Source organism: Caloenas nicobarica, chromosome 1 (assembly GCF_036013445.1).
Source record: "Caloenas nicobarica isolate bCalNic1 chromosome 1, bCalNic1.hap1, whole genome shotgun sequence".
Classification (NCBI taxonomy): domain Eukaryota; kingdom Metazoa; phylum Chordata; class Aves; order Columbiformes; family Columbidae; genus Caloenas; species Caloenas nicobarica.
In genome coordinates, this window is record NC_088245.1 from 173223331 (window position 1) to 173237415 (window position 14085).

The following is a 14085-nucleotide window of genomic DNA, read 5'->3' on the forward strand; positions in this document are numbered from 1 at the left end:
TTTACCTGGTGTACATTCTTTGTGAATTGCTACATGAACTTCTCAGCTACGCATAGGAGCATGCTGAAAGAACAGTGTAAAGCCTAAAGAAATGATTTCTCCATCTTCTCCCAAACTCACAATTTGAGAGGGTGGTGGGCAGATGGGTTCCACAGATACTGCGATTTTTACTGTGTTGACACTAAAAGGAAGGATATTCATTTTGCACCTCATTCTTCCCATGACTAACCTTGAGAAAATAAAGGAAATATTTCACAATTCTTAGCAACTTTCAAGCATATTAAGTATTACTTAATCGTGGAACTGTTGTATCTACATCATAACATGGCAGGATTTATTTTAAACTTGATGTGTCCAATGCTTGCTGTGATTTCCCATATGTTAGGAGAATTAGTCAAACATGTTAATAGAGAGCATATCTGTGTTATAATAAGTCTGGCAATGAGATTAGTTCAGCTGCTGACTTCCTAGATGGCATTTTAAGTCCATTATCAATACAGATTATTTAATTGCACTTTTAAAGGTCCGTCATATAGTTAGCTGAGGAACAGGAAGATTTATGCTTATTGTATATATCCATCCTAAATGTTGGCAAGTTATATAAACAAATATCCTCTTATTTTGTAAGGAAGATGCTTTGTACAGCTGCCCATTTCTATTATTGCTCCTTGTCTATGGATACAGAATACAGGATCTGATAGTGTCTTCCATTAAAAATGAAAAACCTCCTATTGACTTCACTGCCAGGTTAGGTCCTTAAGCAGTGTAAAATAGAGCTGACTTTTCAAAACATAATGCTATTCTCTGCAGATTGCTCGTCTTTTGTTGGTTGCTACAAGGATTCTGCTTCCTCCAGCTGTATTTTTAATTGCGAATATGTTTTAATAAATATTTTATTTTAAAAGGTACATGGAGATCTAATATAGTAAAAGCAAAATACAAGTTACTGAGTGTAGGTTATCTTAATGTTTAGGTGTGGGAATTATGCATGGCACTCATCAGCAAGTGTGCATTCAGGATAGCCAAAGTGCTGGTATATATGCAAAGTAATTCTCCTACAGAGGTATCCAGACAGCTTTAGTGCTGTAAATGTCTATTGTGTTTATTCAATATGTTTGGGAGAATTATATGCAACCATAGCCAGTAGTAGCTCTAGCTATCCTGTACTTGATGCTGGTTTTCTTTTAAGGTGGTTTATCCGGCCTTCAGTTTTACCAAGCTCCAGTTCAGAGGTTTCTTCTTTCTCTCCTGAATTCCCATAAGCATTTTGGTTGCTCTTCACGCATCAAAGAGGAAAAAAAGTCTTCCAGTTAAGGCCTTACTCCATTTCTTTTTATCTCTCTTCAGTGCACACAGATCATAAAGAGCAAAGAGAATGTGGAAGTGGTGCCTAGTGGAAGCGCTCTAAGTGGTGGGAAAGCTATAATCTACTCTGCCAAAAAAAGCTAGGAATATAAAAAAAGCAGGGAAAGGCAGCAGGAAAATGTAAAGACGATAAAAGTAGCAAAAGGAGGCGCACCCCAGAAGCTTGCAAAAGAAAACTGGTGGTGGAAAAGGAAAACTAGAGGGCCACTGGATAAGAATCACTGCGATTCTGCTGGTTCCTTTTTTTCCCCTGCGGTTCCGACAGAAACCAGGCGATAAAAACTGGAAAGGAGTGTGCAGAAGGGATGAATTTTCCCAGCTGTATGTGATGTATATTTGACCACTTTTAATTTAAACTTTTCTATGTCTCAACGACTGCAGTAAGTTTGTGGAAGCGATGCCACACATTTTGATGACAGCCAAGCGTTTGAAAAATTTCAGTACTCATTTATATGGGTGCATTTCACACATTTGTTTTTCTGTGTATCTAATAAGAATTTTACAGACTGATTTGGAACAAAAAGGTTAAACTAAGAAAACCAAAACAGAAACAAAAACCCTCTGAAACCTTATAAACGTTTAGTGATTTCACTTGGACCAAAAGCAGGGCGTCATGCAGACTTCAAGACCTGAGATACAGCTTGTACTTTCAGGTGCATTATATTCTAAAATATAGGTAATGTTACATAATTATGCACATTGGAAGTTTAATATGCTTCATAATGTGCTTTACTCACAAGGGAGCAATGCCTTCTATCCTACAGGACAGAAAAAAATAATAATGTACCAATTTTTCTCTCTGTTTCCTGTTTAAAAAAGAATATATTGGTCTGTGAACAGATGCATAGAAGATGTTCATGTCCCTAGTGAAGAAAAAATTGCTTTATACTTGTAAATTCAGTGAAAATACGATATGGCAGAATGTTCTCGTCAAGTTTTTCTAGATCAACAGTTACTGGGTAGGTGAGCTTATTGTTTCTCCAGTTCCCTCTCCATCACACATACCTCACTTAAATATATGCTCCTCACTTGGGTGGAAAAACGTTGAGAGAGATGTGCTTACATCTTTAACATAGTAATTGTTCAGTTAATCTCATTTATGGGGGAAGGAGGCTATACTTCACTGATAGCGATTAAATATCCTATACTGGCTTCTATATAAATAGCTACAAATGTGCACAATGGTTACATTACATGGTATATTTAACAACATAGCTAAATCAGAAAGTATGAGCTATGCCTTTAGTGATGGGAGTACTAACAATTGCATGCAAGGAGATTTTTGCTCTGCAACCATGAAGGAAATAATTGCTGTTCAGCACTATTCAGTTAAGTTTGCATATCAGTAAAAACACATGCACAGAGGCTCCACCTACATTCCTAGTGCCCTAGCACTGATATGAGTGCAGCATGTATTAAAGCTTTAGAAGGTGTTACAGTATTCACAACTTGCAAAGTGCGTGTAATTTTTAATGGAGTTAATTTGACCACTGTCAGATGACATTGCAATGGTGATATTCAGGTTTGATTTTTTTTTTAAACATAAAGTACCGTAAGTGGCATTTTACAGATTTATGGAAAGACTACATTTGCTGAATTTTTAGATCTTGTGAGTTTTTTCCTCTTTTCAGTTCATTGCAGATATAAATATATAAAACAAATGTTTGTTTTTCATATTCTAGATGGACGACTTTATTTGAAAACTACTGTCATGTATTGAATTTTTCCTGCTGAAGATACCAGTGCTACGGTAAAGAACTTTACAGTAAGACATTGGCTCATAAGGAGTTCTGTGGAAACAAAGCATTTTCAAGCCAACTTCCTCAACTTCATTTATCAACGTTCTTCAAAAATGTAAAGAATTCTGCAAGAGTGTCCTCCTTTGGTTGTCTCCTGTGGCTCAACCCGGAGACCTTGAGAATGTTTGTAAATGTACAGTAGCACTCTTCTTACAGTGAAAATCTGTGTCACTGCGCCGGACTATTGTATCCAAAATTACAGGCAGGTCAGAACAAGGCTGAGTATTCCCTTTTTCAAGGAATGCAGACTCTGTCCTCCTCTGATGATTCTGTATTTGAGCACATCAAATGATCCTTCCAGCGGTGTCCAAGTACACTTACAGACTGTTATATCATACCGAAACCAGCAAGACAGCTCAGAAATGAACTTGTAGAGGGCATATGAGGATTCTTATTTAAAAAAAAAAAATAAAAAGGAGGAAAAAAAAAAAGGAAAAAAAAAAGACAAATAAAAAAAATTGCTACATTCAGTTTTCAAACTATGATCGTGGGTTTTCTTCTAAAGACATTTTTTCCACATGCTTTCCAAGAGACCAACACATGTACGTTAGACTACATTAGTGAAATGGAATTTTGTGTAAGTGAAAAGAAATGCTGAATGTAAACAAACTGTTTTACTGTTCACAAAGTCTCTTTTCCTAAAATAAAAAAATGCGATAAAAAGAGTAATAATTTCTCATTGTAAACTGGCAGGGGTTTATGAAATGAAAGACTTTGCTTCTTATCAAACTGTTGGTCACATGTACAGTATATAACACAAATCACACAAGGAAGGTATTATGTATGCAGTAGAAATCTAGAGTTTAGGAAATGAAAATTTTAGATAATATTGTTTTGTCACCCTGTTGGTCAGAAAGACACCTTTCTAGTTTTAACGCATGCAGGCATGTAAATATTTGTCCTGGAGTCACAGTATTACTGAATGAGATCTTAAGCATCTGGTAACAAGTCAGAATTCTGTATCAGCCACTTTTATTTGTATATTGAGCCCTGCTTAGTGCCCTGATTAGCGCACTTTTAAGAATGGACTGTGGCTGAGCAGCGAGTCAAAATGCCAGAAATATTTTTATATGTTAATGTCATATTACGTCAATGTTGCTTAAAAAAAAAAAAAAAAAGAAAACCTAACAAACACTTGATGTATCAGTCCAATTCCACGTAGAACTGAGTGATACAGTTGAAGTCTGTTGTCCTTCCCTCCTTGTCTTAGGGGTGGGTGGTTATGTGTTACTTTCACTGTCTTTATGAAAGCTACAATATGTGTTTTCACCTTTGTGCTGATAACTGGAAGTAAGCTGCAACACAGTGCTTATTACATTACGAAAAGTTATTTTCTTTGCTTTGCATACTTTTGGGTTACCCCTTTAAAGACTGATTTTGTGAATCAGTGCTATTACTGTAAGTTTTGTGATTATGCTTTCTTCATCTAATGTTTTATGCATATAAAATATTATTTATTACATGGAAACATATCAAAACCTTAATTGTCTAAGATGCCTAACTTAAAGCAAATATTTCTTTAAAAATAGTTCTGATTGGATATTAATATTATTTTGTCAAAAAAAATCTAATGTTTTGTAAACTCTAGCACTGAGCTTCTATAGTTTGTAGGTCTTCCTTGCAATACTGGTACACATTTATTTTGTGCAGTTCATATTTACTCCACCACAATGTTTTTTTAACAGTAGAAAGATGTATATACAAGTTCACATCACGATAATTTTTTTTTATAGAAATATTGAGCAATATTTTTCATTAAATATTGTTACCTAGATCTTTGTAGTGACATTATTTTCTAACCACAGTTCTTTCATAATTTTCATAGTTGCTTGAACACATATGGGATTCTGTACTCCAGTTTTTTCATATGCAGTCTTTAAAGGGTTAACAGCTGTAAAGTTAGATGGACTTGTGGCAAGCTTTTGAATCATTCATACCTGAAAGAGAATTAAAAGCCTACAACTGAAATATGTAGTAGCATCTACCATTGCTCTGCTCCTTGCATAGAGTCACCTGTAAGTAGGTTTAGTAGTTTTACAGTATATACTTTCAAGACCTTTGGGAATGCCTCAGTGTTTGGCTTGGTACATAAATGGAAATGTTAAGGATTAAGGGGGAACCAATTTATAAGCTGGATGTTTAGAAAGAATCTTGCTAAAAACCGTGTAAATATTACAGACCATGAGATGTTACCGTAAGTTGAATTTTTTGCCCCTCTTTAGTTATACAGGTTTTGGGTTGGTATTTTGGTTTTGGTTTTTGATTTGGATTTTTTTTTTTTTTTTTTGCATAGATTATGAAGAAAAGTTGTGCTCATGTTATTGTTTATATGCTTTTGTAATCTTAAAGATATTAATGTCTAGTTGTTCTATATTATAACCACATTTGCGCTCTATGCAAGCCCTTGGAACAGAACATACTCATCTTCATGTAGGACCTATGAAAATTGTCTATTTTTATCTATATATTTAAAGTTTTCTAAAAATGAAAAAAGGTTATTACGAATTTTGTTGTACAAAATCTGTACAAAAATCTGTTTTTACATCATAATGCAAGAATTGGAAATTTTTCTATGGTAGCCTAGTTATTTGAGCCTGGTTTCAATGTGAGAACCACGTTTACTGTTATTGTATTTAATTTTCTTTTCTTTTCAACAATCTGCTAATAAAACTGTCTGAAATCTCCCTGTGACTTTATTTACAGTTCATCTTTATTAAATTTTCTGAAATGTAGAACATCAGAGGTATATTTACTTTCTAATGGGAGGCATCTAAAAACAACATAAGTCAGCTCTTTGTAATGTGAGGAGAACAATGCTGAATGATTTTATTTAACATGCAACTGCTTCTATCTCTAATATGAATTACTGTGGTGAAAAACATCATAAAAGCACACTCTGTGGTTATTGTTTAACAAGCAGATTTTCCATATTTTTTTTTCCTGCCAGCTAAGCAAACTGCCCCCATCTACATGATTTATTTATGTACATTTCTCAGTTTATGAAGCTGTTATTTGTACCTTTTTCCTTTATATGGTGATATTCCCATGATTCTTATTTCACAAAGCTTTGTGCTGAATAATGTAAAGTGGACACATTGATGGAACAAAACATATTATTCCCCTAACTACAAAACTGCAGGGGTAATCCAGTGGTTTTGTCTCAAATCTCCTTCACTTGATAAAACTTCAGTCTCCTAACACATCTTTAACAAACAGCAAGTATTTAAACATTTAAATGGGCATTTGGAGATAAATACTTTTGGCTTTGCATATCTGTGTTATTGCGAGGGGAGGAAAAAAAAGGTGATTTTTTTTTAAGGTAAAGGTGGTTATTGAAGAATAAAACTGGAAGTACCATAGTTTTGGTTACAGAAAATTCAAAAGTCAAAGATATATGATTGATTTTCGGTATTCTTCCTTATTGCCCTGCCTCGCTTTGCCTTCCCATCCTTTCTCTTTTCTTCCTTTCCCATCCTTTATTTTCTGAACCGTACCTACATGAATGTTCCTGCTTTCATTAGGGAGCAGGCTTGTTTGGGAAAGCACATTATCTTTCTTGGACCAGCCCTTGTCATTATCCCTTGGTGGCCTGGGGACTGCAAGTGTGAGGCTGACAGGCTTCCTGCATTCCAGAATGTTGTTGGCTAGTTGATTAGGATTTTGGCTAGCTGCATGTAGGGCAATCACAGTCTCCTTCTGTCTGCATTAAAATGTCCCGCATGTCTACATTAGGAAGCATCGTGGCCATATCAGGGCCAGCTCCCCTGCTCTAAGCTCTGGCACAGTTAAAGCAGGTTGGGGAAAAAGTAAACTCATCCCTCAGTCCAGCTCACTCCCCAAACTGAATGATCTCTACACTAGCAGACTAACAACTCACCTGTGTGTTTTCAAGCAGCCGAGGAAATAGTTCCTTCCAGCAGGAAGGAACCTGCCCTCATGTTAAGTTCCACCCTGTCTCAATAAGTCATTGCTTTCCCAGTTAATAGGAGCTGGGATTTAACAGGGCTGAGGTGGGATGGGCCAGTAGGTAGGGAGATGTTGGTACTCCTCGGTACAGCAGAATCAAGCTCTGTCGAAGCTCAGGTCAAAAGCAAGAAGAGGCCACCTTAAGCGTATCTGGCCTGTAACTTGGTAGTAGCTTATGGTCAGATCCTGAAGAAGTTTGGAGTAAGCAACTAGATGCTTAAAGTGTTAGGAAAATCCCTGAGGAACTGACAAGCTCAACTGAGAAAGAATTTTTTTTTTTTTCCTATGGAAAGAGATTTAATGCTAGTTTCTGACCCAAAAGGTAAACCTCTTGATTTGTTGAAGGTGCTATAAATTCTTGAAAATTGCTTCATTTGTTATTTACTTACATGTTATTTGACACAAGACTGTCCAATAAACAAAGCCTGAGGCCAAGATTTTCAAGCGTTACTCCTGATTACAGGTAACTCTAGTTACCGGCCAAACTTCAGACTTTTTCAATACCTTTTGTAAAGTAAACTGTCCTAGCTCAAGGGTTCCGTGAAGCTTACTTCTTCAGTAGTTGCTGTCTAACCCATCCATGAAATACTGGGAAATTTATTAGTGTGGCTTTGCTGAGCAGGAGCTCGCCCTGATCAATTACAGTGGTTCCAGAAGCTGCTTCTGTAAAAAGCTTCATTTTCAAAGGGAGAGGAAACAAAGACTTCTGAAATTCAAGCTCTTAAAAGGAAACAAGTTAGAAATGAAAAAAAATTTAGGCATCCAGAGTACTTGGAAACTTTGCAAATGTTCACCTAAAGGTCAAATACCACTAAGCAATTTGGGAGAATTTGCACATAATCCATGGATAAACATGATTTCTTCATGCAAGTTATAGTAATGATGGTTGCCATAGTCCAGTCAATTGGTTAGTTGATCCTCTAAATTTGGATCATCAAGATAGAGCCAGATTCATCTTGCTGTGTACAGCAAGAGGACAAGAAGAAACAGATATCAGTTGCAACAAAGGAAACCCCGACTGGATATGAGAGGATGGGGGCGGAATCAAAATGAGAGTGATGAAGCACTAGATCAGTTTTCCCAGAGAAGTTCTGGGATCTCCATCTTTGGAGATTTTCAAACCTGAGATGAGCAAGGCCCTGAGAAACCTGATCTAACTTTGTCCAGTTTAAAGCAGGTTAGCCTAGTTGACCTTCACAGGTCCCTTCCAACCTCAGGTTTTCATGGTTCTAGAACTACAAAATTTACACACATGATGCCCTTGTAGGCGTAACATCTTCTGTATCCAGTTTAGCAAGGAGCAAAATTTTATCCTATAAAGAGCAGTTATCAGATCTAGAATAGAAATTGCTGGGATATGTTTAAAGATTCACAGCTTTTGGATCTTTCATATCAGGAGGCCTGAAGAATGAGTTGTACAAACATCAGGATGTGAAAGAAGACACAGTAAGGGAATAAAGAGAGGATTAACAAAGCACCTATTCTAGTGCAGATGTAGTTTGTTTAAATAATAAGAATGGAAGCTGTAGCAACTTTGTCAATCAGTGAAAGTGGGCAAATGATATGGATAATAACAAACAGAACAGCTGTTGGGGATAAAGAAAGTAACTGTACTTAGAGTGAACTTCCCCATTCACTTTGTATTGAGTACACAGGCCAGACAGGGAAAATTGGAAACGATGACCTGGAACAGATCCTCCTTTTAAAATATACTTCCTTTATTTTTCCAAATCGCTTTCTTGAAACTGGTTAGTACTGCAAGGTAACCAACTAGTAATTCTATGGATTTTACCCACATGAAGATATAGAAGACTTTGAAACAGTTAATTTGGTTCATTGGATTCTCTATCAGGTAGGTGTTACCATGCAGGTTGGGCAGCTGAGGTATGGAAAGGTTAAAATTGATGTTTTAAAGCTGTAGAGAGAGAAGGGGTGTCTTTGGGCTTCACTGGCTGCGTCTATGAAGTTGTATCCTAGTACAAGTATATTTACCTAGGGCTGAAGGATTTCGTAGTTAGAAAAGCACTTTTGCTTTGGGGGTGCCAATTACTGGGTGAATTGCAAAGTGGGGGAAAGAAGAGGAATGTTACGATTAGAAAAGCAGGCTAGGAGAATGAGGCTGCAAGAGAACATAGGGGTGGTGGAAAAGAGGTTTCAGCCGTCACGATGGAAGCAAATAGTGATACAATAAGGAGAAACTGGGTTATAAAGATACTCTTTAGAAAGATCTGGTAAGATACAGATGCAGCAAACAAGCTCATTTGGCAGGCGTCTGGGCACACAGACATTGTTTTCAGTTCCATTCAGAAGCAACTAATAACCATTTGGCTTCTGTTCACTGCGACCAAACTGATGCTGCAGAATCTGGCTTTTCAGTGATGGGATGATATATTGGAAGCCAGAAATAAGTTTCCACATGGATCTCTTGAACAATCTGAACTCAATTTAACAATTGAAGAGGACAGAGATAAAGTATTACCTTCTTTGCGAGCTGATCAATAACAAGCACACCTCTGGGAAACAGATGCTGGTATTACCCTTTGAAGTCATTTCAGTGGCGAAAGATGAACAAGTTCACAGGCCACCTTACACAGAACTTGCAGAGACAGTAAACAATAATAAGAGAAAAAGCTCTAATTCTCGGGTTCTTCCAGGTGAGATCTTATCCTGTCTGCCTCTGACTCGGACCTTGGAAACACTGTAAGTGTACACATGGCATCTAGAAAGAAGATAAGACTCAAGTGGAGAATTAAGGGTTGAAAACAGAATTGCTATGAAAAGTCTAAGTAAGCTATATATATAGAGAGAGAAATAAGGTAAATGAAAAGGATTATAGTACAAAATTAGTCTAGGGATTTCAGAATTCAAAATGTCTTAAAAAGAAACTGCAGCAGTGTCCACGTGCCTCATTCAAAACCATAATATATAATCCACCTTTCTAGGCGTGTAAAACTTACCAAGTGTTTCCATTACTGGCCTGAAATCTTATTGGACACTAATAACGTTTTTTCAGTTCTGCTTTGAAGCAGTGGGATGCCTACCCTGGCTCATTGGTCTAGGGGTATGATTCCCGTTTTGGGTGTGAGAGGTTTGAGGTTCAACTTCCGGACGAGTCTTTTTGCTTTCAAGTGGGCGTTTCCGTAGTGTAGTGGTTATCACGTTCGCCTAACACGCGAAAGGTCCCCGGTTCGAAACCGGGCGGAAACACAACGTTTTAGTCACGTTGTGTGTTCACCTGGAGAGGAGGAGACCTCATGGTGGCTACAGCTTCCTCACAGGAGGAGGAGGAGGAGGGGAAAGCGGCGAACTCTTCTCTTTAGCGACCACTGGCAGAACCCTTGGGGAATGTCAGGAAGATGTGCCAGGGGAGGATTAGGTTGGACATCAGGAAAAGGTTCGTCACCCAGAGGGTGGTGGAGCACTGGAACAGGCTCCCCAGGGAGGTGTCACGGCCCCAAGCCTGACAGTGTTCAAGAAGAGACTGGACAAGGCCCTCAGACACATGGTGTGACCTGTGGGGTTGTCACACGCAAGGACAGGACTTGGACTCGATGGTCCTTGTGGGTCCCTTCCAACTCAGGACATTTGGTGATTCTGTGATAATCTCTACTTGGGAGCCATAATCTTAAGGTGAACGATGTGATGCAGTCTGCTCAGAAATATCACCACATAACCAAGCATGTTCATTGAAATGAAGCTGCCAATCGCAACCATTTCCATGGTTCCACAGCCTGAGAGTCCAACACCCCATATGCCCTGCTATTAGGCTGAACAACGTGCTTTTGCTCTTTGTCTCTTTTTGCCCTCATTCCTTTTAGTGGTAACTTGAGGACTTCCTTTTTCCCCACGCACATCAAGCTGTAACTGTTCAGCGTTAGCACCATACCGGTAGAGAAGACAGCATCTTTTACTGGTGGAACCCAGTCATGCAGAAGGATAAAATCCAGCTTTTGCCATCTGCAATGTAGACCCTACGTCCCTTAGCAGTTGGTGCTCTGTACAAACCTAGGACCAACAACTGGCGGAAACTTCAGTGCTGCTAGTGCCATGGTGAGGCCACGCGATCTTAGAACTGTAGCAGATTGTGTCATGTCATCCCGTGGTCCTTCCACACACAGAACCACAGCAGTTGGCAATGGAAACACGCTCAGTGACTGGAACTGCTGGCCTCTGCAATGCATTTGTTATTTGAGTGGAGACAGGTCATGATAATAATGACTAGCATTTTTCTTTTAATTTGCTAAACCACCGTTAGCATTTAACGATTATATTTGGGACTGTAAGAAGAGTGTATTTTGTTGTGAGAACAATGGCAGGCACTTGCCTTAGGACTCCTCCTGACCCTGCATCCTCTTCTTATATTTGCATGAGTAGATGAGTTGTACAATGCATTTTTGTATTAGTCTGCAGTTGTATGTCATATTCAAGTTTTAAAATAATTCAGCCTTTAAACAAATGCTGCATATTCTTCTAAGAAGTGGTCATTAAAGAGAGTGCCACTATATCATTCCTTTGTGTTTCATTTGGGGCAGAAAGAGCAAACTCTATTTTGAACAAGGTTTATTCCTTTATCAATTTAAGTAATTTCGTTTCTAATCTAAGATGGCCAAGTTCAATTTAAATTATTGTGCGAGTTGTTGGTGAGGTGCTTTTATTTGAATCAGCAAGCATTTGGCCATGGCAAATGAGTTTCTGGCAAACACAAACATTAGTACCAGGGGACATCTTCAAAAACTGCGGTTTGCTTTTGTGCACTGTAAAGAGTTTTCAGTGCTAAAAGTATTCTTTTTCTTAAATATTGTTCCATCCAGGGTAAGAAGAGCTTCTTTCTTCTTTGATTTTCATCGCGTTCTTCTGTCACTGTATGTCAGGAACAAAGTTTAACAGGAATACAGGTAAAAATGGAAGTGTTCAGGTTCCACCACTTCTTCTCCATTTTGCTCTTTTAACTCAATGACACTCTTTTAATACTTTAATTTTTTTTTCCCTATCTGGTATGATTTCTGAAATACTTGTTGAAAATGTTATGTGTTTTCTCATATTTGATTGGGATTTAGCAGTGCAATAACTAGGGATTCTTAGTCTGCAGATCGCAGAGGGCTTATCAGAAGTACCGACTTGCTTGGCAGAGTATTTCTGTCCTTCTCAAAGGCAGAACAGGAAGTAGTGAGGACTGAATGAGTCATTTTAGTAGCAGCCACAGCTGATCCTATCTGTCTTTTTTTCCAAGTCACTGCTTTACCTGCTGACCCTACATCCCCTGTAATTCTTCTGCATGTATGCAAATAATCCAACACCTGCAAAGAAACAAAAGGTCTATGTGTACAATGCTTTGCTTACATCTTATGCTTCCAGAATACACTGATTTAACTGAGCATGTGCAAAACTACTGTCCTTTATATATCCAATAAAGTTTTTCAGGACATGAAAAGTGTTCATTACTTATGCAAGGCAATCACCCTGAATGTGCACAGCAGGACACCCTAGGATGCAGCATGGATTATATAACATGGCCCTGCTTTGATCTTAACAGAACACAGTGAAAAAAAAGAAAAAAAAAAAAGGTCGGAATTATTAGTTTAGGCTGTTACAACAGAAAATTGAATTAAGTCACGAATTTTCAAGCCATGGGAGCTGTTCATTCATGCTGCTGTGTTACTAGAATGGTCTCCAGCCAAGTGGTGGCCTGTTCCAGGTAGCTCTGCTGCAGAGGATTTTGAGGGAGGTACAGTAGCTAGAATGGGTCAAGTCCCAGGAAACAGTTTGTGAACAGCCAACTTCACTTTGGAGAGTGAGAGTATCTCATAGAAACAGTCCTCTATACTGTTTGAACACAGGACTCTGGAACTTTAGGTTTTACATTTAATTTACTACTTTGTATCTTGGTTTAGTGTAATACCTACACATGACTGCTCAGTCATACCACACCACAAACCACTCCTAAACCCCAGCCACATTCAAATTGTGTTCACAGAATCACAGAGTGGTTGGGGTTGGAAGGGACCTCTGGAGATCATCTAGTCCAACCCACCTGCGAAAGCAGGGTCGCCCAGAGCAGACCACACAGGAATGTGTCCGGGCGGGTTTTGAATGTCCCCAGAGAAGGAGACTCCACAACCTCTCTGGGCAGCCTGTTCCAACCCTCAAAGTAAAGTTTCTCCTCATATCCAGATGGAACCTCCTGTGCTTCAGTCTGTGCCCATTGCCTGCATTTATTTCTAATCACCTACATTTGCTGCCATTGTGAATTGGACTTTTGTATTTCCAGACTCTGCTCCACCAGCTGCCCCATTATTCAGCTACTCACCTGAAGAATGCTTTAACCAGTAGAGGAAAGTTAGAAAGATTCATCCCTAACCTGACTGTGTTCGAAATGGGTGACTTTCACTGAAGCTAATCAGGCTTGGATTAGGTTAATTCTCTTCTTCTACTAGGTGAACGAGTTCCTAATTCGCTGTGTTTCAAAGCTACTCACAAGGACTTCCATGAGGAGCAAAGGGATCTTTCACTCTCAGTAAGGAATGGGATCCTCCAACATGAGATTTCTTTTCAGATATCCATATCTCTCCTTAAAATCAAGATCCTGCAGAGAATGAATTACAGATGTAAAAGAAGTGCTATTATGAGTTGCATTTTCCATGGGAAATGCCTCTTGCTTCTCAAATGAATTGTTGTTTACCTAAGTTCACGCACCCTCCTGTCTTCAGATTTTATTGTTTTTTTATTGCTATTATTCGTGTTGTTCTAATATTTTTAATTTTTTTTCTTTTTTTCATTCAAATACATATGCTGAAGTCAGGGTCCAGTTTTGAACTCTTGAGACACTCTGGTGAGAGTTATAGCTGTGTATCTGTCACTCCCAAAAGTGTGACAAGTGACTGGTGATATGAATTTGTTTGTACTTTTCCGTAGGGTGTGACCCCCTTTAAATCCCAAGACCTGGTTAATGGCATGC

General features: G+C 38.4%; 1 protein-coding gene and 1 non-coding gene across 7 annotated transcripts in view; both read left to right on the forward strand.

Moving 5' to 3' along the window:
- Window positions 1-4624, forward strand: part of DACH1 (dachshund family transcription factor 1) — a 364799-nt gene extending 360175 nt beyond the window's left edge. For all 6 annotated transcript variants that reach the window (XM_065655524.1, XM_065655504.1, XM_065655514.1 and 3 more), the window contains one exon: window positions 3048-4624. Coding sequence is in view for 4 of the 6 variants with exons in the window: in XM_065655504.1 (XP_065511576.1) it covers window positions 3048-3085 (38 nt within the window). In the remaining 2 variants the exon portion in view is untranslated. The remainder of the gene's footprint in view (window positions 1-3047) is intronic.
- A 5640-nt stretch (window positions 4625-10264) lies between these two features.
- TRNAV-AAC (transfer RNA valine (anticodon AAC)) lies at window positions 10265-10337 on the forward strand. The gene has a single exon. It is a non-coding gene; the product is annotated as a tRNA-Val (tRNA).
- The last annotated feature ends 3748 nt before the right edge of the window (window positions 10338-14085 follow it).